This window comes from Zasmidium cellare (assembly GCF_010093935.1).
Source record: "Zasmidium cellare ATCC 36951 unplaced genomic scaffold M409scaffold_9, whole genome shotgun sequence".
Taxonomy (NCBI): domain Eukaryota; kingdom Fungi; phylum Ascomycota; class Dothideomycetes; order Mycosphaerellales; family Mycosphaerellaceae; genus Zasmidium; species Zasmidium cellare.
The window spans coordinates 487,171-514,292 of NW_022986953.1; the positions used below are offsets into that span (position 1 = coordinate 487,171).

Below are 27,122 nucleotides of genomic sequence, written 5' to 3' on the forward strand. Positions count from 1 at the left end.
GTGTAACGAGGGCGAGGAGGGCGCAGTTTTGAGGGGTTGGCCAATCGATGGGGGTTGTTTGTTGTTGTTCCTGCAGCGCAGTCAGCGGGAAGGATTTGCTTTCTGGTGTGTTGTGGCCTGTCGCATTCGGTATTCATGCGTGAGGCAGCAGCTTTTGATCGATGAATGCTCCGAAAAGCTATGCCTGGACGCTGGATATGTAAATGTGAGTGCCAGAAGACGGCTACGATGATATACTGTTCTTTTTCCAATTTTCACTGCCTACATCTAGCAGGCGTGGTGATATGTGTTAATAAAACAAATTTCCCTTGTACCAGCCTTTCGCGGCTTTCCGTTCCACCAGCGCCATCGCTCATGCTAAACAGCAATCAAATCACTCATAGATCATCCAAAAAAATCATCTATCCAGATCCCCAAACGCCCTTCCTTTTTCATGAGGTGTTGACCTCTTGTGTTGTGCTGTCTGCCGTCTTTTGCACATCTCCAGCCGTTGCGTGTGCGGTCGGCTGTGGTGCTCCATCCTTCACTGCTTCGGTCGTTGAGATACCATTTGGAGCCCCGGTCGTAGTATCAGGCAACGGTGTGGGCGAGCAGTAGTCGGTTAAAACTTTCTTCAACTGCGGTCGCTTGATCGGCTTCGCCAAAAAGTAGTCCATGCCACTGCCATAACACTCCTCGATATTGCTCTGCTCGGCAAAAGCAGTCAGAGCGACAATGGGTCTCTTGAACCCCGATTGCCTGATCAGCCTCGTACTAGTCAGCCCATCCATGTTCGGCATTTGGACGTCCATAAAGATGAGGTCGAAAGGCTGTGCGGAAGGTCGAACATTCTCCAGATCTGCTGGTGCAGATTCCGACTTGACGAGATCCAATGCCTTCTGGCCGTCCTCGGCAATCGTCACGTCGCTGATCTTCTCGAGCTTCAACATGCGAAGAATTACCTCTTGGTTGACTTTGTTGTCTTCGGCAACGAGGACTCGCACGTTACTGAAGTCTTGGCCTGTCTGCTTCTTGCCTTCCCTGGCTTCTTTGGTGGCTTGCTTCACGGCTTGCTTCAGGGGCGTGTCAGGCGATTTCGCCGCAGTTGGACTTGGTGCGACATCGTGATTTTTCCTCTCTGCCTTGGGCTTCGCAGAAGTGTCGACCAGGATCGTACCTGGTGCAACAATCCCACCATTGCTACTGCGACCCGTAGACTGCCTGCTCAGGGATGATGTTTCGGGCTTCTCTCCCATGGCCAGCGACTGTCTGCGCGACGCAGTAGAAGAAGCGTTCGTGATGGCGTCTTGTGAGGATTTCGGCGTGTCGGTGCGCATCAGGACATGCCTGAGCGGGACCTTCATCGTGAAGCTACTGCCTTCTCCCAGCTTGCTCTTGACGGCAATACTGCCTCGCATGAGGGAAGCCAGCTGACTGCAGATGCTCAATCCTAATCCAGTCCCAGAATGCTTCCTGCTCAAGCCCACGTCACCCTGGACGAATGGCTCAAAGATGCGATGCTGGTCCTCTGGCGCTATCCCAGGTCCTGTGTCTTTCACTTCGAATTCGATGAACAAGTCTTTACCAGGCGGTGCAACCGTCTTCTCCTGAGCCTGTGAAGCCTCACGTGGATTGATGAAGTTCGCGGTTCCGCTGCTAACAGATCCAAGCATGGTGGAATCGCGTTTACGTTGCTGTTGGGAACCGTGATCCTGTACAGATTGGCGTCTTGCTGGTCTTTCCGTCAAGCATCGAATAGTAACCGTTACTGATCCGTTCTCCGGTGTGAACTTGAGGCTGTTGGAGACAAGGTTGATGATGACCTGCAATAAACGGTGAATGTCGCCCCAGAGAGTGACGTCCCTCAACTTTCCGGATACGCCGAAAACATCGCCGTGCGTTTCGTCAAAGGCCACGCAGAGATGGATCCTCCTGTCCTTGGCTTGCTCTCCGAAGATGGAGATGACCTGCGTTTCGAGGTCGCGAAGAATGAACTCTTTCTCCTCCAGCATCAGCACTTGATGGCCGACTTGATTCGTGCTGAACGTGAGGAGATCGTTAAGTGTCCGGAGCAAGAGATCGCCACTCTTGTATATGATGCCGAGTGACCTTCGAAGCTTGTGTGGGTCATCCTCTTCCATGCACACCGCACACATGCCCAGAATTCCGTTCAACGGTGTCTTGAGTTCGTGGCTGACATTAGCCACGAAAAGTGTCTTGCTCTCGTTAGCCGCCTCTGCCGCCTTCTTGCTTTGCTCCAACTCAATCGTCCGTTGCCGCACACGATCCTCGAGCTTCGTGTACTGCATAAACAGCTCATCAGACATCTCGTTAAAAGTCTTGATCAGATCCGACATCTCATCTTTGATCCAAGACTTGCGCGTCTTTACTTTTCCAGGTATGCGAAACTTCTTCTCATCTCCTTCACGGCTTTCGACATGCGAAGCGGCTCTTCGGGTCCTCCATCTAGTGACCGCCGTGAAGATGGTGTCCTTTCGAGAGGGGCAGTGTTCTTTGAAAGCGCCAGATGAGTCATTGCTGAGTGCTTGACTACTTCCGTGGCTACTGCCACTTCGGTGAGGCGGATCAATCGTCTCCTCGGTTGCGGCACGGAGCCAGATGATGGGTCGAATGAACCAATGAGCCAAGGGAAATGACACAATGAACAGGAAGCCAGCAACTCCAAACAGACAGGCCAAGATGATGGTCCTGAGCGTGTTGATGGGCTCCCACACTTCGTCTCTTGACTGCTCCACAATAACAACCCAGTCCACCAAATCCGAGGGCGGGGCAGAGAAGCCGACAGAAACCTCTTTGTTCTCTTCGTTGTGTGTCCGAAGTACACTGCCGATAGTGTCATTGCTTGTATCGTCTTCCATAGCATCAGCAACCGCGGGATAACTGCTGGCCAGGAATGGAGGATTGGCTGTGCCAACGATATGCTTCGAGTGACGACTTGCAGCGCTGGCATTGAGAGGAAGAAGATAGCGCACTTCGGTGTTTTGAGCTTGAGATGTGCCGAGGACTCCAGGTGCGAACAAGTTGGTTGAGTTGACGGGTCCAAGTAGGAGAGTCTGTCCAGTCTTTCCCAATCCTCGCTGATCCTGAATGACTTGTTGTATTAAGCGTGCATCCGTAGTGACTGTGATCCACCCAAGAACATCATTGTCGTTTGTGGTGTTCATCACTGCCAAAGTTAGAGATAGCAATGAAAAGGTCTCATTCACAAGCAGAGGGCCGAGGACAAGTGTGGATGTGGGAAGGATAGTAAAGCCGTTATACGTAGCGACGTAGTTTGCGCCGACTTCATCAGGATCCGTTGGTTGCGATACGGTCAGATTGGGGTAAAGCGCTGGCGGGTATCCCAACCCTGGGTCGCCCAAATGCGCTCGAGTGCCATTGTCGTTATTCCACGGAAGTGCAATAGATTCAGAGCCGTAGCCTGTGCCGTTGAAGACACTGTATGACCCAGCCGGACCGGACGTGTTTCGCGAGAATACCATAGCCTGGAGAACCAAAGCGTTGCTCAGTGGCCCGACATCACCGAGTGTGGCCTCCAAATCGGCCTCAGCTAAAGCCCAATTCGATGTTTCGTTAGCAGAGCCATTGTTATAACGAGCCAGTGAGCCCTGAATAACAGCGCGAGTGGTGACAAAGGTGGCAGCAGTCTGCATCAGCTCCAGGTTGTACGCGAGCTGAGCGGCCTTCAGCGACGCAGTCGTCTCGAGACGTTCGCCCGCGATATTGAGCACGAATTGATGGTTCGCTATCCATGTCGCGATGGCGAGTACAGCCAGTCCGATACATCCTGACAGAATCAAGAGCAAGGACAGCTGCTGCCGGACCGATATTCGAATGTTCATCTCCGGCGCTGGAGCCCTCTCCCGGGTGGGAGAAGCTCCCAAAGAGCGTCCTGGATGGAATCCGTGGCGACAGATGCGGTATCAGGGCAGCGATGGTGATTGTCGAGGTGTTTGAAGGTGGTTTGACGGCGGCCTAGCCCACTACCCCCACCGCATCTCCAAGCGCTGCCGCAGCCACCGAGCCTCTGGGCAAGACGTGTCGTCGTGTTCTCCGGGGGTCCACGCGGCACTGCAGGCGTCGGCAAGGGGTTTTGCGCCCAGTCAGTCGACGGCGGTCGGTGTTCAAATGTTGCGTGGTGGTGAGAGATGGCAGCGATGAGGGTTTCGCGGATTCCAGAGCGCCCACAGCATTCTCAGAGGCTCAGCGGCCTCAGCCTACGGTGGCGCCGGGGGTTGCTGACGAAGAAGATCCAGAAGCAAAGCAGTCCGGGATTGGACGATGGGCCGCAGCATAACAACGTGGATCAATCCTTAGTCAAGTATTTGGGATGGTTCGGGTCTGGATCGTCCTGATACAGAAGTAGCTTGTCTAGATACAGTAAGCGATACAGCGTCTATGTGCAGATAACGGCGCAAGGGTACACTATTCCAGGTGGGCAGGGTTTTGTTGAACCAACAACTCGTAGAGAAGCGAAAGGAAGCTTGGCACCAATCTCCGCCCGCGGTCGGGTTCAGGGATTGATATTGATATGAACTCCGGCTTTTCTTCTCGACGCTGCAATTTTCGATCTTGAAAGTGGAGCGTCGTCCTTTTGTAGCCGGTTGTCGCTGCAGACTCATTCATGCTCATTCAATTGAAGTGGTGAATTATTGCTGTCCTTCAACATCCCGTGGCAGGAGCTGGCGGAGGAGCTGTTGCCAAGAATCGATCCCTGATGCCACCCGTCGATGCTCACTTCGCATCCAGCAGTGGTCGGTATCGAATTGGCGCGAGTGAGATGCAACATAACCTGCAGGCGGTGCTGTTGTCTGCTCTGACTGATCGCGTGACAAAGCCACGATCGCTTTCGCGCTGCCATGAGAAGTCATCTTCTCAATCTCATCACTGTCGGATCTCTCTCGCCCGAAGCGGTCCGTCGTGGAAGTCGTGCCAGGATGTCTTTTCACCGGATCCGGATGGGATATTCGAGGTTAGGCAGAGTGCAAGTGAGAAGGATGGTGCGGGAAGAACGAGGAAGGAACGAGGTTATTTCGCTCTCATTGCAGCAGGCACGCTGATTGCTTGGAAGCGCCGGGTCGAAGGCTGAGAGTCGATGTGAACTCGCCCGCAGAACTCCTGTCAAAAGTAGGCTGGCTACGACGGCGGCAGACTTGCACGCGCTTGATCGAATCCAGAGTGCGAGAACATTGAGAGCGCCTATCTTAAGTCCAGTTCAGGACCAGACAGGCGGGTCTGCCGCCATAGTAACACAGCGTCTGAGCTGGACGCCGCAATGAGCGTGAGTTGAGAGCCACAGCGTGTGTGAGGCTCATGCACGGTAGGGCAGAATCAGACAGACCATTCACGCCTCGTGTTGTGGTGAATGGGGCGGCAAGTGAATGATGGAGTGCGTTGGAAAGACGACTCCTCTCCAGCGCACACAAATACATATCCACCACAGCTAAGACTAAACTGCACCAGACACACACACAGGACTTCTACCCATATCCACCCGCTTCATCCCAACGAAGACTTTGTCACAAGTCGCAGCGACATACAACCCGAAAGACGCCTCCATAACCACCATGGAGCTGCTCGCGACATTCCTCCCAGTGGCCCTGCCATGTGCCTGCACTGTCGCCCTCGCCCTCATGCACCTCCTGCGCATTACGTCGACTCTGGACCAGATTGAATCCGACCCAATGTGCCTCGCCTACATCTACATCTCCTTCATCTTCTACCTGCTCCACTCGAAGCTGGTGTAAGTCGCCTCGTCCTGATCATGTTGGACACGTACTAACTGTCTACCAGCACTTGGCTCGGCAACATCATCCCCAAGCTCTGCACGAAGGTCGAGCTCAAGACCGAGCAGGCTTACGGCTTCTTCTCATGGCTCGGCACTACCATCTGCGTCACCCTCGAAATAGCAACCCTCATACCTTTCGCGTTCCGCGCACTCGCTCTCTTCATCACGGCGGAGCCCATGCTCGCGGACGCCTTATCTGAGCGGTTCGAGGTGGCTGCCTGGGTCTTGGGCGTCTTCAGCATTGTGCTCTTCTTCATCTCGGCTCAGTGTGTTCCCAGCGGCTTGATCTACGTTCGCTTCACGGTCGTCTACGCCATCTTGTTTGCTGTCCCAGCATACTTGGTCTGGAGCGCTTATTACATCGCATCGTCCTCTGAGGCTCTGGGCAAGGGCTTACGCTCGAGTTGAACTGATTGATGATCTACAATCTTGCTGGGCAACGAAGCCGAGGTGGGACTGAGAGTGGGCATGTCAAGCAGAACGAACGGAATCCCTCGACTAGCGGGTGTGTACTTCGCATGGGCTATCACGGCTCTGAAGGAACCACACTCGGGGTCCAGTCGACATGTGAAGCGACATTGTGTCAGAGACAGGTATGTAAACTGTTCAGCAAAACATGAAAAAACTTCCTCTCCTACCTCTCTCCAATATCAAGACCCGCCCGCCTCTGGGCTCAACAAATCAAACAAAGGTCTCGTCTCATGATCATGCTCCCTACCCACCCTCACCCCCTCAAACCCCTCAAAATCGTCACAAAGATCAAACCAACTCCCCTCAGGATTCACCTGCACCGCCCTGCCCCTCACCCCTGCATCACAACACAACCTCATCAAACACTCCACGCAATCCTCTACCTCCGTCATCTTCAGCCCATACTCATCGCAAATCGGCTGCAGCGCCGCCGTCATGGGCGATCGCGTGAGATGCGGCGCGAGGAGATTCGTCCTGAACAGTGTGGAGAACTCGGGCGTGCCTCTGAGGGATTTCCAGAAACCTCGCACACCCCATTTGGAGGCGGCGTAGCCTGAAGCCTGGTGGAGGGAAGTAGGCGATGTTGGAAGCGACGATTAGGAGGGTGTTGTCGGGAGTGGGCTGCTGGTTTCGACGCCAGTAGTCGATTGCGAGGGTTGAGGTGTAGATGGCGCCGATGAGGTTGACGTTGATCATGGCGATTTGGTTTTTGGGAGCGGCCGGGTCCTCTGAGGAGTCATCTGGTGTTGTGAAGGGGGCGTCTTGGAGCATAGGGCCTGTGGAGATTCCGGCGCACGCAATGACGATGTCGATGGATTTCGTGGGTGAATGCTCGAGGGCGTACTTGAAAGCCTGGACCTGCGAGGTCCATTGTGTTACGTCTACGTGGACGAACTGTGCCCTACAACGACCAGCAACAATGGCACCATCGATCGAGATGCTGCAAAAGACATACTTGAAGCCCTCTCCAACGAGACCCTCGCGGAGCTGTTTGCCTGCCTCTGCATTGATGTCCGCGATCACAACGCATGCCCCAGCTTCTGTTAGAGCTCGTGCTATTCCAGCTCCTATTCCACTCGCCCCGCCTGTGATCAACGCGGTCTTGTCTTTGACGTTTGAGAGGTCTATCGTTTTGGTGAAGTCGACTGGTACTGAGCAAGGAGACATTGCTGGTGTTCAGACAAAGAAGCTTGAGTGTATGAGACTGTCACAAGGTGAGAACATAACCATACATGCAGGCTTCACTTCGTTCAGCATCGTATGTAGTAGTCCTCTTTCAGGCATCGAGCGCTAAGAAGCACTAAGCTCTGGCTAGCGCATGAGCACATGTCAAGACCTTCTCTTTCCTGTTTGGGCGTATGCCAAGAAGAGTCATGGACATCAGAACAACTTCTCACGGCCGTTCAACTCCGGCAGATGTGAGCGATTGTCGATCGGACCCAGCTCCGCCTGTTGGAAGTTTGGTGAGGGGGTTTCTTTGGTCTTCAAAGAGATCAGAACTCGAGTACTGCCCTTGAAAGATAATGACGACTGGCAACGCATGCCGTATACGATCTATCCTTCGATACACGCCTCTATGAGGTATGAGTGTTGCCTAACACGTAGGGCGCAAACCCGTACATTACGGAGTTCGGCATTCGGCTCCTGCTTTGGGTGGATGTTATCAGCTGGCGGGTACGTCTAACATTTGACCATCAACACCATTTCACTTCTCTTCATTATTGACATTTCAACTGACAATGAGCCAAAGCAACGACACAGCACCGCCAGCGGCGCGAAAACCATCTCCAAAACTTCACTACGTCGACAATTGTCGCTCATGTCTTACAGCTCTTGTGATTCTCCATCACACAGCCTGTTCATACGGCGGCATTGGAAGAAATGTATACCAGTCTAGCCTGCATGGGCAGGCTTCATCCACGGCGTTGGTTGGGTTGAATGGATTCAATCAGAGTTTTGTGAGCACAGCAACGTGACAACTTTCGGTTGGAAATCAAAGTACTAACGAATTGGGTGCAGTTCATGGGCACGTATATGTGCTTAGGAGGCTATTTCTCTCGTCGAGCACTGGTCAGGAAGTCACGGGAGGGTTTCGTTAGAGATCGACTGTACCGCTTAGGACTACCTACGATTGCATATACGGCCATCGGGGCACCTTTATGCGCTGGCATTGTTCGGGCCTGGCAAGGATATCCTGTGGGCCTGCACTGGCTCATCGACTACTGGAGAGAACAGCGCGGTATTCGTGGGCCGGTGTGGTTCACTGGCACGCTGCTGTGCTTCGATCTCGGGCTTGTTGCCTATGACCGGCTGCAGAGCGTTCTCTACACCGACAGTACTGATGGCCCATCGCCGTCGAAGAACGACAAGGGGGTCAATCCCCTCAAGCTATACGCCTCCATCGCACTTTGCAGCATATCAGACTTCTTCATCCGAATATTCTACCCAGTTGGAGCCGTGGTCAACCCACTGAAATTACAGCCTGCCTACCTTTCGCAGTATATCGCCACGTATTCGTTAGGAGCCAGCGTCAGCAACCTCGCAGAGGCCATTCCCTCTCTTCCTACGTCAGCCGGACTTCTGCTCACCAGTCTCGCCAGTGGTTTCGTTCTTTTCCAGGGCCTCAAGAATGACCCGAGCTCCACCGCACAAATGGCTGGCGGATGGAACAACCTCGCAGCAGCATATGCTCTATGGAACAACGCGAATGGGTACCTTGTTGGAAGTTGCGTATTAGCTGCTTTCAGGAGATATTCGACAACATCGTGGCGAGCTATCAACGCAATGGCGTTTCCTGCATTCCTTGTGCATATGCCAGTCATCACCCTGCTGGGCATTGCCACTGACAAGTGGGAGATGGGACCTGTCGCTAAGACGGCAGTAATTGGCGCCGCGGGCGTGGTGGGGAGCTGGATTGTTGGGTATGCTGCGGATCGCTTGTGGTTGTGGGCTAAAGGTGTTGTTGTTGGATTACAAGGTCAAGACAAGTTGCAGAAGTGATTAGCATGTGGAAGGGCGATGGCGTAAGTATTTGCTGATGGTCCTTCAAAATTTACACACGGTGCGGCAAGAACTGAGTTTGCTCCAGGGACGTTCTGTAGATGTTCGGGACCAAGGATACCCGTCAAACGTCTAAGTAAGGTCGACTGCCGACGTTACACAACATCACATTCCACACGAAGCCAACGCCGCCTTTCTTCACACAACAAAATTGTCTCTGCTTTGCCGCTCTGCCGTCTCAATTCAACATCAGAAGGACAATGTACAGCTCCACTAAGAAAAGATCTACAGCCATGCGTAAGGTCAACTCCCGAAAGCCTGGCCCGCTAATATTGTTGACCTTCATCGTTACTCTGATACTGGCCTTTTGGAAGCTACGTCGAGACCAAACGTCGACCTCACTGCCACCGGAGCTTGCCAATGCAATGTCACCCAAGAGACCAGATCCCCTCCGATGTCGAAAACTTCCCGGTGCAGCCGACACGCTGGTGGTGATGAAGACGGGGGCTACAGATTTCACCAGCCAAGTCCCGACGCATTTCGACACGACATTCGTATGTGCGCCGAATTACATCATTTTCAGCGACCACGAGGAGATATTTCGTGGCCATCAGATCCACGATGTCCTCGCGACTGTTAGTGAAGAGCTCCGCGCGGAGCATCCAGATTTCGAAATCTACCGGAGACTGAGCCAGTCTGGTCGATCAGCATTGGCGCCGTACGAAAACAAGCAGATCAATTTCAAGGCCGTGGATGGGGACGTGACGGGTGGCAAAGGGGATTCGGCGGGCTGGAAGTTGGATAAGTGGAAGTTTTTGCCTATGTTCCATCAGACGTGAGTTTTGACCCCCCCCCCCCCCCCCTACTGGTCGAAGGGAGAGCAGCTGACCAGTATGTCCATAGACTCACGCTCTCGCCAGGCTACAAGTGGTACATGTTCATCGAACCGGACTCGGCGATCTTCTGGTCCACGGTTCTGAAATACCAACAGCAGCTCGACCATTCCAGGCCCTACTACATGGGTTCGCAAGTCCTCATTGGTGACCTAGAATTCGCTCACGGAGGCTCAGGTTACCTCGTCTCTGATGCGGCTCTAAAGCGTGTGGTGGATTACTACCTCGCGCACAAGGAAGACCTCGAAAAATTCAACGAGGAGCAGTGGGCGGGCGATGCCGTTGCAGGCGAGACCTTCAAGCGAGCCGACGCATCGTTGACGAGGGTGTGGCCGATTGTTCAGGGCGACCATCCTGGGGAGTTTCCTTGGGGACGAGATCACGGAGACAAGCCGTTGTGGTGCTTCCCGACTATGACATGGCACCACATGTCCGCGGCGGATGCCGAGAACATGTGGGATTTCGAGCAGCGGTGGATTGCTGATGGGGGTCTGGTGAGCTTTTTCATCACCCAGTCTTCCAATTCGACATACTAACCTTGCTCCTCCAGGACAACACCACAAGCGGTGGCTACCTCCGCTACCGCGACGTCTTCACATTTTATGTCCAGCCACAAATGAAGACCGCCAAATCCGGGTGGGATAACGGCAGCTCCGACATCGAGGGGCAACTCACAGACCTCCCCAGCTGCTACCGCGCTTGCGAAAAGGACTCGGCGTGTTTGCAGTACCGGTTCAATTTGCAAACCAAGAAGTGCACGACGTCGAAGGAGCCGAGGCTGGGCAAGAAGGCGTTGCAGATGGAGGAGTTTGTGAGTGGGTGGTTGTACGACAGGGTGGAAGAGTGGAGGAGGAAGAGGCCGGCGTGTGAGGAGGATTTGTGGATTGAGGGGAATGATTGAGAGGATTTGGGGAGGGCTTTTGGTATGTTGATCTTGTCATGATAGATGAGGAAGGTTTTGGGTTGTAAGGGAATAGGTATGTTACTTTCCTTTCGGGTACGGACTCGGCGGTTACGTGCTTGTCGCGACAATGGCAGCATGAACCATACGTTCGACCTATAGCATGCGTCCATAAAGGCGCATCGAATTCAACTGACCCGGCTCTATCGAGGCTCGTTTCAGCATCTGCCACACTCCACTATCCACCTCCCTCGAATTCATTCATTCACTCAACCTCGTCCCGCTAAACCTCATTAGGAAACAGCGAAACAACCCCCTCGATTATCTCCAATTCCAACACAGCCTTACCCTTAGAAAACGAGCTCTTCTCGCGATTGCGATCATCTCCCGCCTATCATAGGGTTACATCGAAAAGACCTACACTTGGTGTCTCTGCCCTACGGCAACAGTTTCCAAGAAATTTTCGACCACCGCGCTGACATGCACAAGTGCCGAAGTTTAAAGGAGCGCTAGTTGGAGGGAGCGGGTCCGAGGAGGCCGGCCATTTGGGGGGTTCAAATGCGGTGGTGAGGTGGGTGGAGAGATGGGAGATGGTGGTTTGCATTTCTTTTGGTGGTGATGGAAGTGTTTCATCAAGCATCAAGCTTCATGGAGCATGACTTGTCGAGGTCGAAGAGACTGCCTTTAAGCAAGCAACCTTTCACCTGAATAATTTGTCATGTACCTGACGAGAAGAGGAGAAGAAGCTTCTGTTAGATGCCACCCCCCCCCCCCCCAAAACATGGAAAAGCAACCGCCCTCTTGGGATCCAACGACCCTACAGTTCACACCCAAGGGATCCAAGCGTCAAACCAAGCAACCACCCGAGACGTGTCCAGCCCGTCACCGCTTCCTCACGACCTCATGAGAAATGGAGAATGGGAAATGCTTACGCTTGCTTACAGGACGCCGCGGAGAGCATACCTCAGCCATCAACAAGAGCAGCAACCAGAAACGACCCCCATTTTCCGCCATCGCCCTCGCCTCATCATCAAAACCTATTGAAGAGACTCCATCCATCGTTCCCCAGCCGCTTCTCCCGTCCGCGCCCCGACCCACGCAGCATCCTTCAGGATTCCTCACCACCATCAGGGCTGCACTGTCCCAATCCGGCAACGCAACGAGAAAACATCTGTGCGTTCCAGCGACCGTTTCTTCACGATTGCAGGATTGACGATCCTCGGTATTCCGCTCTTCGGCAACCCGACGCACGTACGACAGTCAGACGAACACCGGCGTCTGTCGGCTCCTGCGAGATGCAAGTTGGCGAGCGAGGAGGCGGATCCTTTCTGTGCGAGAGGGTTTGTTTGTGATCGTGGAAGAGGTGGGAACGGGTCGAGGCGAGACGGGGGAGGATTTTCTGCCTTTTTGAACGAGTGGTTGATTGATTGATGACATGTGGTTCTTTTTGTCGTATCGTATCCTCTGGTTTGTTGATGACGGGGAACGAAGAAAGTATGTATCGTCTACCTCCTCGCCTTATTACCCTACGACGACTACTACAGGATACCGTCGGCATCGCCTCAATCCGTGGTTGGACGTTATCTCGGCACCCTGACCCCGTGCACACCAAAACACCTCGTGTCTAAACTCTCGTCGAAAGCACCAAGACGAGAAAAGAGACTTTTTGGTAGGGCTGACAGTACATCAGCCGTGGGTGGGTGGTTCCTGCAGCGCGTTCCTTGGGCTTGGTGGACTCGGTCTCGCTGATGATGATGAGGAAAACGTCGAAACTGCTGCACGTCAGACTGTATGGCGTTGTAATCCTTGGGTGACGACTGGTTGGAAATGGGTACTTGGGGAGGGGGGTTGCCCTATCTCTGATGCGTCGTGGGGAAGGGTCCTGAGGGAGGATACTTTTTATGTTCTGCGGTTTTCTGAGATTGAGTGTGATGTTCTGTTCAACGTGAGCGGGTTATTTTGAGCATCTCGACGAGTTTTCTTTGCACATGCGAATCGACATCCAGACGTTGTGTAATCCGATGCCTACGACTCGAATGAAGACGAGCCAAATCATTTCGCCTCACACGACCAACCTAGCCGGTATACAGCATGGCTCAATAGCAAAGACACAGGCGAAAATGCCATTGGCACAAACAAGAAATACAACTTACCAGCACCGAGACTCCCTCTCGCCCTGCATCAGCGACCAAACAAAACGAACACAGTACAACCTCTCCCCTCTCCACAATTTAACCCCCATCCTCAATACTGACTATATATCGATCAGAATAGAACGCGGCATGCAGCGCATGCTCGAAGTCGCCGCGGCGAATGAAGCGGCGCTGAATCGCCTGACGACGATGATTGATGATTTTGATCGGAGGTTGAAGACTTTGGAGGCTGAGGGGGATCGGGAGGAGAGGTTGGCGTATGAGAGTATTTTGAATAGGAGGAGGTCGTGATGGTGGGGTTGGGAGTCGTGGCTAGGAGGGCTTTGGGAGGTGAGAGTGCTGGAAGGGTCGTGTTCGAAGGGTGGCGAGGGCGTAGAGGCTGTGTGTGAGTAGTAAACGGTCAACGTTAGGAGGTCTGGAATGAAAGTGACATGTACAGAAGCGAATTGTTGGTATTCATACTCTCTAAATCCCTTTCTCGGTCTATTCAGCATCAATCGGCGCTCTAGGTGGGGTATCATTAACCTGCACGCCTCCTCGCTTCTTATGCTGCGCATCCGAAAAGGGCAATTTCCAGCCTCCCTCCGTCTCGGGCGTGGCGAGCCACAGTCGCATGAGATGCCTCCTCGGCGCTGGTGGTGGGTAGTCCTTGTATGCGGTTCTCGAGTGCAGGACGTGTTCGTTGCTGAGGAACTGAATATCGCCAATGTCGAGGATCATGTGCAATGACAGACGCATGCATGTATCTTCCAGGACTTGAGCGGCCTTCTCTTGTTCGGGCGACAGGGCAGGAATGATGCCTTGCGAGGAGAATCGGGTGAGAGACTTGACGTAGTAAGGGTCCCATTTGGTGTAGACTCGTCCGTTAGGGCCGGTTTCGAGGTAGAAGACAGGCTGCTTGGTCCACTGTTCTTGGCCCGTGGAGACTTCACCTTTACGGTCGAAGTACCAGATGGGTTTGCAGAGGGTCTCTGCAACGTCTGGGTGTTCTTTTTGAAGGGTGTTGAAGACGTGATGCGAAGAGACAATGTCTGATTCACCGCCCTCGAGGGATTTTGCCACGCAGAGCAGACCGACAATGTCGCAGTCGTCGGCGTGGAAGAACTGGCGGGCCGTTGTGCGGTAGATGCGCACTTTGTCGATTTGTGTTGGATCGGCTCCCGTGTCCTACAATCGATCAGCGCTGTTCTGATAACGCTTGCGTCTGCCCAGAACGTACCTTCACGTGCCCAAGGACGTGGCCTAAGCCATTCTGTGACACAAAGTATCCAAGATATGTACCCAGTCCCATGTAAGCTACAGCCGACTTGTGATTGCCCCATGCCTGCACTGGGAAGCCCTTAAACAGGATAAAGCCTTTGCCGTTGAGAAGTTCGTTTCGCATCGCGGTGAGGTACGACTCCATGTTGGGGAGAGGGAATTTCTCCTAACGTTCCATCAGTCCCTGCAGATGATTGCCACCCTCCTCTGCTGACGTACCTTTGCAATACCAGTCAATGGCGTCCCCGAAGCCAAAAAGTCGTCTGCTGCCTTGCTCAACTCGGCCACCTCCTCTTCGCTGAATCGATGCGTCCATCGCTCTGGGTTGTTTTGATAATCCTCTGCCTTCCACACGGTAGGGCCGGTGATTTCTGTGGGGAATTCGCTGTACGGTCGGATCTTGTCGGCGTCAGGCGAAGTTTGGCCACTCGTCTTGATGCCATCGGGAAAGATGGCTTTCGAAGGTTTATCATAGCTGAAGAGCGGGGGCTCAACAGGCGTTTCTGTGAGAGCGGGGGCCATGGTTGTTGGTGATCAAGCCAGCCCAAGGAAGGTTGTTCTTGGCTGCAAGCAGCTGTGTCAAGTGTTGCCTCAGTCGATGATCCTCGGCAGCTTTCAGAGTCGTGTAAAATAGCAGAGCAACACCGTAAACTAAAATCGAGGACATGGTCGCGGGGCGGGCGAGGGGCAATATATGTAGGCGATAAGCGGGCAGTCGGACTAGAGAGCTCTGTTGGATGCTTCGACGACGAACTTGTTGCGTAAGACGGCAGCAGCGCATGTAAGGTACCGTGGGCAAAGACGGTCAAATAGAGCTATCCTCACGGCGATGGCGCAAGAACACACCAATGGCGAGCAGTTGGAGGCCATTGACGTGATGCATTGCTTGTCTTGGCTCGCCGGGATCAGCTGCATCGAATGCCGGCCTTTGTTCGAGTCGGATGCGACGTGATTGGGGCGGCTCGTCGGTTTGGCCAAAACATCTCCGGTCTGTCGGCGGCTGCAGATGTCGAGATTGTACAATTTGGGGACGATATTGCGGGAGGCCTCACACCAGACGGAGATGCTCGTCACTGCGTTGAGTGCCGATATCGTGCGAGAGTGGTGCGACCATGGACGCTCCCTGTCCAGCTTCGTGCCATGGGCCGTGGATCAGAGAGTTTCATCTTTCATCATTGCGCTTGTCGGGTCGCGTGCGCGTGTCATGGTGCACGTGGAAACCTGTTCCTTCCTTCTGACGGACGATGTGAGTGAATGTTCGAGCAGGGTTGGTAGTATATAGGTGTACACTTGTACAGACCGTGTTTGCGCAGGTCTAGGCTCGCGTGCCACGCGGTGATTGGAGGTCTGGTCGTCATGCGGCTGAAGGAATCGCCTCGGATGGCTGGACGTGTGATAGGCGTGTGAGGGCGGTGCAGCAGCAGCAGCAACTGTAGGACGCAGCAGCAGTGAGTAAGGCTCCAAGAGCTGGGCAGCCTTTGCCAACCAGCGACTCTCTCCCACGACAGCCACGAGGCGCAACTTGTATTCCCCTTCCTGCTGCGTATGCGAACGGCCCCATGAGCGTCTCGTCCGACGCCCAGGTTGACATCAGCGTGAGTCTCCCATCACACCACACGCGCCCCGGGTCCGCCATGACCCGGGTGCCGCTGCAGCAGCTCGTTGACATTGGGTGTGTACATAGGCCTGTCTCGACGCCGTGTCGCAGGCATTCAATGATGGCGGCGCCATCATCGAGAAGATCAAGAAGAAGCGGGCGCTGAAGCGAGCGCCTCCCCCACCGCGACTCCTCGAAGAATCGATCGACCAGGCGCCGGCCGAGATCGAACGCGAGAGGCAGCGAGGTATCGCCCGCTTCGGGAAGGCATTCGAGGAGGGCGACCACATCGCCGTGATCTTGCTGCAGCAGATCACCATCCAGCTCCAGAGCAGCCTGCTCGAGAAGCTGCGCAATGCCGCTTTCGACGATGACTCGAAAACCACCGACTTTACGTATTTGGTGGACGCCGCCGACGTGGGAAGAGACAGAACCATAGCGGCGCTGCACGAGTTCAAGCAGAGGTTGATCAACTCCCAGAACGTGAACCAGCAGCAGCAGCAGCAGCCGGCGCAGGACACAGCTCGCACCACGCCCGCCTCGAGCACCAGCAATGTCGGCATCCCACCGCCTGAGCCGACGAGGAGTCAGACAATGCAGGCGTTGTCTAACACCCAGCCAAAAGAAGCGCAACCTTCCAAACACCGTACCTGGACGCGAGAGTTCAGCCATTCGCGCGAGGCATCAGGCGAAGAAGATGCCGCGCCTGGGGCAGCGGAGGAGAACCACAGCCTACACCACCGCAAGAGAAGCTCGCTGCTACACTTCTTGAAGCACAACAGGACACATAGCAGTGAGGCGAAGGACAAGGATAAGGACAAGCATGCACTGCACCCAACCGCTGAAGAGCCCCACAGCCGTGCTCCTTCCACAGCGCCAACGAGCGTGCCATTCCGGCCACCTCCCCAATGCGATGTCAGCAGCAATGACATCCACCACCCGAACCAGTCCCAGTCCAAATTCCGTTATGAAGAGTGGGAAGACAATCCCAGTGAGATTTGGGGCTCCAGGACATCCCTCGAACGACGTGAGACCATGCAAATAGCTCCAGACCAAGCCCAGAACCCCAACGCATCGAGCTCATATGTCGGTCAACCTCTACAGCCCCCGTCGCCAGTCCTGACGAATCGCTCCAACTCCAACCCTCACACCCACCCTCACCCTCACGCATCCACCGCCGTACCCACGCCGAATCCCGACAACGACTTTCTCGGATTCTGTAAAGGCGCGTGGAAGCTGCAAAATGGCGATCGAAAAGGCAGCATGCATAAATGCCGCGAAGTCGAGCCGTGGTCCCGCCATCCCTCTCACTCGACCGCAACATCCTTCTTGGCATGCCAAACCCCTCGCTGTGCTTTTCGGTCATCCTTTGCATCGCAAAACGTCGAGGTGATCTGGAACAAGGTCTTCACTGCCGAAGCAAAGGGGATCAAGATCCGCTGGCCGTTCCTGGCCAAGAGCCACGTCACGCAGAAAGTCGTCGTCAAACACCAGTACAGCTTCAAATGTCTGTTTTGCGTCTTCACGCGCGGTTCCAGTGGGGTGTATCACGGAATGGAATACTACCTGGACCACATCTGTCAAGAGCACAGAGGAACAACTCTCGGAGAGGTGATATTGTACAAGACTGGGTGTATCAACGACAGGATCGCGACGGAGGAAGATGAGTTCGACATCAATCTTTACCCCTTGGCTGCTGGGGCTAATACCGGAGCGGGCGATCGAAGAGAGACATATCTGAACGACGAGCTTATGGATCCGTACTGGAGTAAGAACGACGACAAGAACGATTCAATGTTTGGCGCAAACGAGCCTTGGAACGAGGGCTTGAGCGATTTTCATTACGGCGGGGATTTTGACGGGAATGAACTCGAGTGATGAGGTATATGGGCATTGACGACAGCATCGCGAGAAAAGTATCGAAGCGAATTGGGGAGGACTTTTCGGTTTTCAATCTTCACGATACCCGCCAGATTCTCACCACGCACAACTTCTCCCACCCGGCCTGTTTCCCACTCGAGCCCACGATCTCGGCATTCCAACTTCCTGGCCAAGCTTGGATCTGCTCGACGACTTCCCTCGGCTTGTTCTGCTTGCACAGCAGGACGTATGCGACGCCTCTTAGGCTCAAGACTTGCGGAATTTGGCCGAGCAATCTGTTGGTCGTTTCCATGCCATCCACACCCCCGGCATAGGATAAAGACAGTAGATGCGAGTCTCGTTCGAATTGTGCGTTTCTGTCGAGATCTTGCTCATCGGCAACACTCACTGGCTGTGATGGCAGCTCCTCTGTTGGAACGTAAGGTGGATTGAAGATCAGTACGTCCACACTGCCAGGATTGAGAGAGCTTGCAAGATCTCCCAAAACGACATCCAGAAGAACACCCGCATTGCCCGACTCAGTTGCCGCCAAATTCACCGTCTGAGCGGCTCCTTTGCATGCAAACGAATTGACATCTGTGCCCAACGTTGCCACGTCAGTCCGGCCAAAGATGTGCTTCGCGTGGGCGTTGACAAACGCGACCACGACCCCTGACCCTGTCCCAACTTCCAGGACCAGTGGACAAGGCGTCTTCGGCGGGAATCTCTGCTGCATGAAAGCCGTCTCGCTACTCGATGAGAGCGTATCGAGCAGTAGATAGGAGTCTTCGGCGGGTTCGTAGATCCGGGATGGGTCGATATGGGAGGTTGACGGCGTTGGAAGCATTTTCAGTTTTTGGCTTGGGCGGAGGTGGGTGACTTCTTATGATTTAATGCGTAACGAGCGATGCGGAATGGTGGGGAGTGTCTTTTTCATTTGAGCATGAGATATCCAGATCGGCAGTCGTACATGTAGTCCTTTTGAAATGTCGACAGACGGAATCAGACCCAGTTCTCGTGTACGGCTTTTTCGCTGGAGAAGTGATTGCGCGTGAGCGGCATGGTGCTTGAGGCTGGACTAGCACATCAGCGCCCTCAATCCTAGAGTCCAGTCTTCATCGTCAGTGGTATAAGCCCATTGTATTTGATCTGCATGTGCCAGTCGAGGTTGAGTATCAAGTGAACCTTCGGCAGAAAAGACTTCGACATCTGAAGCTCGGCACCTGGGCTTTCCATGACGTCGATCAAGAACTACACCTCTCCCAGATATTCCTACCATTGGTACCATTGACAACCATTCCTATCACCAACGAATTCCCCAAATCCACATCTCGCCATGCGTGCCACCTCCCTCCTTCGCGCGACCGCCTCCAGCATCGGTACGCAATCCTCCGGCCTCAAACCCGTCCCTCTCGCCCTCCTGCCCCCGATCCCGCTATATCGACGCCTGCTTCGCGCGCATAGGAAGCATTTACCCAAAGAGATGCGATTATTGGGCGATGAGTACGTGAAGAGCGAGTTTAGAGCACATAGGTCGACGGATAATCCAGGTAGGACACGCACCGCACCACACCACACCCAGCCCACGACACATCGTTAACAACAGGTCATTCTCGCAGTCCACATCGTCGGCTTCCTAACCGAATGGCAAACCTACGCGCAACAAATCGAAGGCGACACGTGGCGGGGCGAGAAAATGGACAAGAGCAAAGTGGACAAGATGAGCGATCAGCAGATCGGTCAGATGTTTGAGTTGATGAATGCGATTCGCGAGAAGGAGTTGCAGGAGAATGATCCGGAGTATAGGATGTATGAGCCGCCGAAGGCCGAGGGGAAGGAGTGATGTGTTTGCGGCTACTGGGGTCATGGGGGAAGGGCAGGTGGGTGGATGGGGTGGATAGGGCAGGTGGTGAGGTGGTGATGTGGCAGTCGAGGCGTCTTATCATTTTCGGGAGAAAGGACTCGCGAAGAGGGCGAATAAACAACCACCACCAACTCGAGAGAAAACACACACTATAAGGAGACGCGACATACTCAACACCACCACCACCGAAATGTGCCAAACATACTACTGGCTCTCTCGCGAATGCGGCCACGAATGGTACCAACCCCATCGTCCTCCTCCTACTCTAACTAACTCCATCCTCCCGTCACAGGTTCGAGCTCATGGTTCCCTGCGGCCGCGGCATGAATCTCCTCACTTGTCGCGACTTCCACCCCAGCCAACCCTTCGGCAACATCGAGAAACCTCTGCACTCCCGCTACGCGCGGCCTCACAAGTGTCCGCGGTGCGACTGCCATGGCGGTTATGATATGCGATATCGGAGGATGATGATTACGAAGAGGACGGGGTATAGGGTGGGTGTTGGACCGGCGAGGAGGGATTTGGGGGTGGATGTTTATCCGAGGGCAATGGTTGGGTGCTGTGCTGTTATGTGAGAGAGAGATTTGTCGGGGGAGAGGGGCTGTACGAAATTCGTGTGGTATGAGACTGGGCGATGGCAAATTGTTGTGAGTACATATGCTGATTGGAAGGGTCACATTGGCTGAATCTGAAGCAGAGTTCGATATCCTTGCGTATAATGGCAATCGATTAAGAAGGCAACTTGCAACACCCGGACTCCGAGACACTTATGATACATCAAGAGACCTTATTTCACACAAAGCAGGCAATGCAACCCCAGCCGAGTGATCAGCACCCCACACCAGCAACATGCGGCCTTTTGCAGTAGTTTCTGCGGGGATGGACCTCAATCCATTACCCACTCGCTGCCCTCCCCAGAAACTCGCTGCTAAACGCACATACCGAGGCAGCTTTGACGAGGGAGTCATGTCTTGTGGATTGCTTGTCACGGACAAGGCCTGCTAGGGAGGGAAGGCTAAAAATGCTTCTTTTCCTCAGATCGGCTGATGATGGTTACAGGAACAGTATAAGAAGAGGATGACCGAGTTGCGCTGCGCTCGGACCTTGATCAGGTAATAAAAGAACTTTTCGATTGATATAAGATGATGTGGAAGGCCATTCCATTGCTGGCGTCGGCTGGTGTTGTGGCTGCTCAGGGGCTGCTCAACCAGACGTTGGGATATCTTGAAGGGACTCCTGGATTGAACACTACTTATGACTATGTAGTCGTCGGGGCGGGGACCGCGGTGAGTACATCACAGCGTCGACGGGTGGTAACCGGAAGTGACAAGATCGAATGACAGGGTCTTGCCGTGGCTGCTCGTCTTTCGGAGAGTGGCAAGTACAGCGTTGCTGTCATTGAGGCGGGGACGTTTTACCAGGTGACTGATCCGTTGCTCGCTACAAGTCAGTGCAAATGGGAGATGGTACGCGAAGTTCTTGAAGATAGCGGCTAACGTAGAGAGTAGCACCAGCAGGAGACGTGGTCTTCGTGGGTGCCAGCGCCATCGACAACAACCCCCTAGTCGACTGGAACTTCTACACCACACCGCAGGCCGGCGCCAACAACCGCACTATCCACTACACACGTGGGAAGTGTCTCGGAGGCTCATCAGCCCGCAACTTCATGATCTACCAACGCGGAACCCGTGCCTCCTATGCCCAGTGGGCGAACTTGGTCAACGATCAGAGCTTCCAATTCGACGCCCTTCTTCCGTATTTTAAGAAGAGCTGCGACTTCACACCGCCCAACACACAGAAGCGTGCGGCGAATGCCACGGTGTCGTACAACCCTGGCGCATTCACTCCGGGCGCTGGGCCTTTGCATGTCTCGTATGCCAACTATGCCCAAACGTTCGATTCGTATCTGCAGCCTTCATTCAATCAGATTGGGATGCCGACGGCAGATGACTTCAATTCGGGGAGTTTGGGCGGCATTCAGTACTGTGCTTCGACGATCGACCCTGCTAGAGAGATCCACGCTTCCTCGCAGGAGACGTTCCTCAATGAAGCTTTGGTCCAGAATCGAACGAACCTGAAGGTCTATCAGCTCACCATGGCGAAGAAAGTCCTCTTTGATAAGAACAAGAAGGCTACGGGTGTGTTGGTGGAGGCTGCTGGTGTTCTGCCGTTTGTGATAACGGCAAAGAGGGAAGTTGTCGTGAGTGCTGGGGCTTTCCAATCGCCGCAGATTTTGATGGTGTCTGGTATTGGTCCAGAGAATCAGTTGACGGCGAACGGGATTCCTGTGCTTGTGTCCAACCCTAATGTCGGACAGAACATGCAAGATCATGTCTTCGCGGGACCGACATACCGCGTCAACGTCGAGACCTTCACCCGCCTGGCGAACGACCCTGTCTACATCGCCGAGCAGTTTGCTGGCCCTTACTCATTGAATCAGTCCGGCCCCCTGACAAACCCCGTCGCCGACATGCTAGGCTGGGAGAAAGTTCCAGCCGACCTCCTCGCAAACTTCACTCCCCAAGCCCAAGCCGAACTCGCTCAATACCCACCCGACTGGCCTCACATCGAATACATTTCCGGAGCCGGCTATGTCGGACAATTCAACTCCCTCCTCCTCACGCAGCCCAAAGACGGCTATCAATACGCCACCGTCCTCGCCACGCTCGTGGCGCCCCGATCCCGCGGCAACGTCACCATCGTCAGCGCCGACACCAACGTCCTCCCCATCATCAACCCCAACTGGCTCACATCCCCGACGGACCAACAAGTCGCCGTGGCGGCCTTCAAACGCGCACGCCAGGCCTTCGCCGCCCCGGCCCTCCAAAAAATCGTCATCGGTGAAGAGTACTTCCCCGGCCCTGACGTCAACACCGACGAGGAGATTTTGGCCAATTATGCGAATACCATGTTGACGGTGTGGCACGCGAGCTGTACGTGTGCGATGGGGACGAGTATACGGAACGGAGCGGTTGTGGATTCGCATGCGAGGGTTTTGGGGGTCACGGGGTTGAGGGTGGTGGATGCGAGTGCGTTTGCTTTGTTGCCGCCGGGGCATCCGCAGAGTACGATTTATATGTTGGCGGAGAAGGTGGCGGATCAGATGTTGAAGGGGCAGTGAGTTGGATAGGGAGATGGTGTGTGGTGTGTTGTGGAGGTGTGAGAGGTTGATTTTCTTGCAGTTTCGATCGCTCTGTGAGCTCAAACAATGCCACTATCTCAGCTGCCCATACCTACCGCTAACGAAGTACTTGACCTCCATTGCTCGAATAGGGAGGCTCTGCGCTTCGCTAAACCCTATAGCGATGACCAAGACATAGGATTGCCACTCGTCTGCGGTTTCAGCTCTGACTTCCGCTGATCCTTCTGTAATAAGTGCGGACATCGCTCGAGACACCTGCCAACAGCAACAACAGACTAAACCTACAAAACGGCTCCTGAGCGCCGCCACTCGTTGTGGATCTCCAAGACACGCAATTCAGCCTCCCTCATGGCCTCCACCAAGAATCCCCTCCATCGACTCTTTGGAATCCACGCTCCCAAACACGGCGACTCCAGCCACGATGAACGAGACTCCAACGTGAACCTGCAACTCATCAGTCTCGGACTCCCCCGCACAGGCACGACCTCCCTCCAAGAAGCCCTGATCAAACTCGGCTTCGGCCCCTGCCACGGCGGCGTCGAACTGCTGCGTTCTCCCGCCCAGACCGCCCGCTACCACGACATCTACACCCGCCTCATCGCCCACAAAACCCAAGCCGGCGACCCCGACCTCAACGCCCAAATCCACAAGTCGATGCAAGGCTTCAGAAGCTCCACGGACACCCCCCTCGCGTTCCTCGTGGCCGAAACTATCGCCGCGTATCCCAACGCAAAGTTCATCCTCACCGTCCGCCCAGACGGCCCGAAAGGCTGGTGGACGTCCATCTGGAACACCTCCTCCTGGCACTGGCGCACCGACTGGCTCCGCACCGTCTTCCGCACGCTCATCTACCCCGTCTCGTTTCTCCGGCGCGTCGACGACAAAGTCCTCCTCATCCGCGAGATCTGCCTGCAGCGCTACGGGTGCTGGGATGAAGGGACGTACGAAAGACATAATGCGCTCGTTAGGGCGTTGGTACCTCCTGAGCGGCTGCTTGAGTTTGATGTTAGGCAGGGGTGGGGGCCGCTGTGTGGGTTTTTGGGGGTTGAGATTCCGGAGGGGGTGGAGTTTCCGAGGTTGAATGAGAGGGAGAGTATGGTGAGTTTGTATTTGGGGTTTATGTTGTTTGGGGGGTTTGTGTGGTGTTGTTATGCGGTTTTTGTTGGGGGTGCGGTGGCGGTGGCTGTTTGGCCTGGGTTGTTGGAGAGGGCGGTGGAGGGCGTTCGGGGATGGATGGTAGGGGTTTGGTGAGTGGGCGTGTAACGTCCACCTTATGGGCAGAGAGAAATAAGTTAATTCACTTTACTCCCCTGCCCTCCAACTCCTTGACACTCCCGCCATCAACTCACGACTCGACAGACCTCTCCACGACACCCCCTTCTTCCTCTCCCGTCTCCACCTCACCTCCATCCTCTCCATCCTCCGCCTCATCCCACTATCAACACCACATTCCTCCCAATTCGCCCTACCAACAGCCCTCTCCCACTTAAAAAAAACCTCATCAGCTCCACTCTCCCATCCAACAAGAAAAAAATCAGAAAACTCACATCCTCAACAACCGCCTCCCACAGCAACCCCACCCGAAATCCTCCCATCCTCCTCCAAGCTCAGCACAAACGATCTCCCCCCTTCCTCATCCGGCGTCGTCAACACAATCAGCGGCGTGCTGATCGGCTCCGGCACGAACACGGCCTTTGCAAGCGTTCCGTCGCCTCGCTCCAGGAGGTCGGGGCCCCGGCGGGAAGGGGAGGAGATTATGAAGGCGTCGAGGTAGTTTTCGATTTCGGTTTCGGGGTCGGGTGGATGGTGGGAGGTGTTCGGTGGGAGGTGTTCGGTGGGAAGTGTTCGGTGGGTGGGGGATGAGTGGGTTGCGGGTGAGATGGCATGGTGGGGAGGGGGCTCTGGCTGTGGGAGTGGATATGTCGCCGATTGCTGCAGCGGAGGATCGTGTTGGTACGAGTTTAGCCTGATGAGGAGAGAGGAACGTACTGCTGTGGGTGGTACTGTGCTTCAGATGTAGATGTTGAAGGGACGACAAGTGTGTGTTTTGATTAGGGAGGGATCTTGAGGGGGAAGGAGGAATAGCACTGCAACGACAGTCTCTGCGCTGAGAGTTTCGATGAACCTTTTTTTCTTATTTCTTGCTTACAGTCGGCCAATCATGAAATCCACAATCACATGCTCGTGACATATACCTCTGATATCCTCGTGGCAAGTGGAGCCACTTGCCTCTCTCAGGCTGTTGCTTTCCTAGTAACCTGGTACAGAAGTGCTTCAGACCAGAGCAAGGCAGCCTGATCAGCTTATGCCTCTGCCACGATTGGCCAACCCTCCATAAAAAAAATCCCATCCCATCCTAGAGACTCACTGGCCAGTCTGCGATGAACTCTGCGCGTTCAACAAATTCGTCGCCGCCCTTAGCGACGCCATCAACCTCTCGTAGCCGTGGTTCAGCGCTCGGAACCGCTGGATCAGGTCGATTTGAACTTCGTGCCAGGTGCCCGCGACGTTGATGGGGGAGGAGACGATGATGGGGACCTTGAACACAGTCGTTAGCTCATCGCGGTCCTCTATGTCGGAGGAAAAGGGGTGAGACTTACCTGCTCCTCGCCCGTAGAAGAATCGCGCCTCACACTCGTCGACATGTCGCCGAAGGGGTTCGCTGGGAGGAGGATTGGTGGTGGGAGCTGCAGCTCGGGGATGACGGGCGCTGATTTCGATAGTGGTGTGATAGTAGGCATCTTTGCTTTCTATTATAGATTGTCAGTATACGAGACGATACAAAGGGGTTGGAGGGCAACTGACTGGCATGGCTTTTGATGAAGTGTTGGGGATGGATGCGAGTTGTGAGGTGTGCGATGTGAGAGGAGAAGAGAGACGTGAAGGGCATGTACATTGGATTTAAGGTGAAAGAAATTCGCGCTATGCCTTGTGTGATTTTAACATTTGTGCGCTTTGAAAGCTCTTCTTTGGGGGAAGAGTAGTGAGTGAGTTTGCTTACCTTTCCCGTTCCCACGGCGTCGGGTGCTGGATTTCCTGCTAGCGCGGCTGACTAGCTCCGCTTTCATGTGAGCGCCAAGAGTACGAAGCACCATCACCTTGCGAAGAAGGCAGCCTTATGTCACACTGATAAGTTTCCACCTTACTGCCCTAGAGTTTGCCCTTGTCTTTCCACACCGAACCATTCTCACTTCCGCACATTCACGATGGCATCCCAGCAAAGCGACAGCCATCCAAGCAACCGATCGACAGCATCGGGGCATGGTAGAGGCCAGGAGATGCGAGACGTCAACACCACCGAAGCGGATTCGAAGCGCCGTGAAGAAGCTGAGCTGGCGAAGCAGCTCCACCGGGAACAGATGTACTACGCCGAGAAGAAGGCTCAGATTGGCAAGCAAGCCACCACAACGGGTTGTAGCGCTACGGTGCCCACCTCGACGCCCATGCTCACAACGCAAGCGCAAGAAGTGCATTTTACAGGTGAAACTGCCGTACAAGCAGTCATGCGCCAGAGTATGTCTATGGAGCAGCTTCGTCTGCGTGAGTACCGCCGCAACCTGCGCGCTGTGCATTCTCACGGAATTGATAAGGTACATTGCCAGCGGAAAGGCCAGGAGAGGAATGCAGCGCAGGTAAAAGCGCTTGAGGAGGAGCTCTCGAAGATGACTCTTTGAGAGAGTGTATTGATAAGGATGATGGGAGGCATGGACGGGCTTGTGGCTTCGGGGAGAAAGCGGTGTATTTGTGAGAGGAGGGATGTGTTCACTGGTTGAGACGGCGGGCACTGGATGTGACTGTCTTCGTCGGAGAGCGCATACAGAGATCACTCTCTCCTGAATCTTGAGAGTGACCAGGCTGGCGATTATAGCGCCAGGGACGTACATGGTGGATGGGCTATGGGGAGTCCGTGAGGGACAAGGGAAAGAGAAGCGAACCCAATTGCTACTCAACCTGGAGAAGATGAGCAATGACCAAAACGAGGCACCTTTCGAACGACTGCAACGAAAAATCGAAATGAGAGAATAATTGCAAAAAGGGAAGAGCCACAACGTATTGCTGTGACACGGAATTGAACCGCTTCAACTTCGATTGATCATCGGGGTCTTAACCTTTGTTTGCAGAGCTACTTCCCTGAGTGGCCAGTCACCCTCTGTTGGTTTATATACGCTCATCGCTCATGCATCCATCGCGCA

General features: G+C 54.4%; 13 protein-coding genes across 13 annotated transcripts; 8 read left to right on the forward strand and 5 right to left on the reverse strand.

Annotated features, from left to right (window-relative positions):
- Positions 1-254: 254 nt before the first annotated feature.
- M409DRAFT_64754 (uncharacterized protein) lies at positions 255-3,842 on the reverse strand (the record flags this gene model as incomplete). The annotated part of the gene is made up of 2 exons (XM_033816214.1): positions 255-267; positions 589-3,842. The coding sequence occupies 2 exons, from the start codon at positions 3,840-3,842 to the stop codon at positions 255-257; spliced, it is 3,267 nt and encodes a 1,088-aa protein (XP_033670604.1).
- Positions 3,843-5,567: 1,725 nt separating this feature from the next.
- Positions 5,568-6,196, forward strand: M409DRAFT_20131 (uncharacterized protein; the record flags this gene model as incomplete). The annotated part of the gene is made up of 2 exons (XM_033805245.1): positions 5,568-5,743; positions 5,794-6,196. 2 exons carry the CDS (start codon positions 5,568-5,570, stop codon positions 6,194-6,196), a joined length of 579 nt encoding a protein of 192 aa, XP_033670605.1.
- A 468-nt stretch (positions 6,197-6,664) lies between these two features.
- On the reverse strand, positions 6,665-7,426 carry M409DRAFT_20132 (uncharacterized protein; the record flags this gene model as incomplete). The annotated part of the gene is made up of 1 exon (XM_033805246.1): positions 6,665-7,426. One exon carries the CDS (start codon positions 7,424-7,426, stop codon positions 6,665-6,667), a length of 762 nt encoding a protein of 253 aa, XP_033670606.1.
- An 855-nt stretch (positions 7,427-8,281) lies between these two features.
- M409DRAFT_20133 (uncharacterized protein) lies at positions 8,282-9,259 on the forward strand (the record flags this gene model as incomplete). Its single annotated transcript, XM_033805247.1, has 1 exon — positions 8,282-9,259. The coding sequence occupies one exon, from the start codon at positions 8,282-8,284 to the stop codon at positions 9,257-9,259; it is 978 nt and encodes a 325-aa protein (XP_033670607.1).
- Positions 9,260-9,684: 425 nt separating this feature from the next.
- On the forward strand, positions 9,685-11,053 carry M409DRAFT_64755 (glycosyltransferase family 31 protein; the record flags this gene model as incomplete). The annotated part of the gene is made up of 3 exons (XM_033816215.1): positions 9,685-10,094; positions 10,163-10,646; positions 10,703-11,053. The coding sequence occupies 3 exons, from the start codon at positions 9,685-9,687 to the stop codon at positions 11,051-11,053; spliced, it is 1,245 nt and encodes a 414-aa protein (XP_033670608.1).
- A 2,636-nt stretch (positions 11,054-13,689) lies between these two features.
- Positions 13,690-14,988, reverse strand: M409DRAFT_52230 (uncharacterized protein; the record flags this gene model as incomplete). The annotated part of the gene is made up of 3 exons (XM_033812020.1): positions 13,690-14,373; positions 14,426-14,632; positions 14,686-14,988. 3 exons carry the CDS (start codon positions 14,986-14,988, stop codon positions 13,690-13,692), a joined length of 1,194 nt encoding a protein of 397 aa, XP_033670609.1.
- A 1,037-nt stretch (positions 14,989-16,025) lies between these two features.
- M409DRAFT_20136 (uncharacterized protein) lies at positions 16,026-17,941 on the forward strand (the record flags this gene model as incomplete). Its single annotated transcript, XM_033805248.1, has 2 exons — positions 16,026-16,061; positions 16,151-17,941. 2 exons carry the CDS (start codon positions 16,026-16,028, stop codon positions 17,939-17,941), a joined length of 1,827 nt encoding a protein of 608 aa, XP_033670610.1.
- A 79-nt stretch (positions 17,942-18,020) lies between these two features.
- Positions 18,021-18,770, reverse strand: M409DRAFT_64757 (uncharacterized protein; the record flags this gene model as incomplete). The annotated part of the gene is made up of 1 exon (XM_033816216.1): positions 18,021-18,770. One exon carries the CDS (start codon positions 18,768-18,770, stop codon positions 18,021-18,023), a length of 750 nt encoding a protein of 249 aa, XP_033670611.1.
- A 489-nt stretch (positions 18,771-19,259) lies between these two features.
- On the forward strand, positions 19,260-19,766 carry M409DRAFT_52232 (uncharacterized protein; the record flags this gene model as incomplete). The annotated part of the gene is made up of 2 exons (XM_033812021.1): positions 19,260-19,473; positions 19,543-19,766. The coding sequence occupies 2 exons, from the start codon at positions 19,260-19,262 to the stop codon at positions 19,764-19,766; spliced, it is 438 nt and encodes a 145-aa protein (XP_033670612.1).
- Positions 19,767-20,929: 1,163 nt separating this feature from the next.
- On the forward strand, positions 20,930-22,908 carry M409DRAFT_64759 (GMC oxidoreductase; the record flags this gene model as incomplete). The annotated part of the gene is made up of 3 exons (XM_033816217.1): positions 20,930-21,073; positions 21,131-21,233; positions 21,296-22,908. 3 exons carry the CDS (start codon positions 20,930-20,932, stop codon positions 22,906-22,908), a joined length of 1,860 nt encoding a protein of 619 aa, XP_033670613.1.
- Positions 22,909-23,277: 369 nt separating this feature from the next.
- On the forward strand, positions 23,278-24,180 carry M409DRAFT_20140 (uncharacterized protein; the record flags this gene model as incomplete). The annotated part of the gene is made up of 1 exon (XM_033805249.1): positions 23,278-24,180. One exon carries the CDS (start codon positions 23,278-23,280, stop codon positions 24,178-24,180), a length of 903 nt encoding a protein of 300 aa, XP_033670614.1.
- Positions 24,181-24,480: 300 nt separating this feature from the next.
- M409DRAFT_52235 (uncharacterized protein) lies at positions 24,481-25,740 on the reverse strand (the record flags this gene model as incomplete). The annotated part of the gene is made up of 5 exons (XM_033812022.1): positions 24,481-24,834; positions 25,079-25,187; positions 25,298-25,467; positions 25,530-25,679; positions 25,735-25,740. The coding sequence occupies 5 exons, from the start codon at positions 25,738-25,740 to the stop codon at positions 24,481-24,483; spliced, it is 789 nt and encodes a 262-aa protein (XP_033670615.1).
- Positions 25,741-26,135: 395 nt separating this feature from the next.
- On the forward strand, positions 26,136-26,603 carry M409DRAFT_52236 (uncharacterized protein; the record flags this gene model as incomplete). Its single annotated transcript, XM_033812023.1, has 1 exon — positions 26,136-26,603. One exon carries the CDS (start codon positions 26,136-26,138, stop codon positions 26,601-26,603), a length of 468 nt encoding a protein of 155 aa, XP_033670616.1.
- Positions 26,604-27,122: the final 519 nt, after the last annotated feature.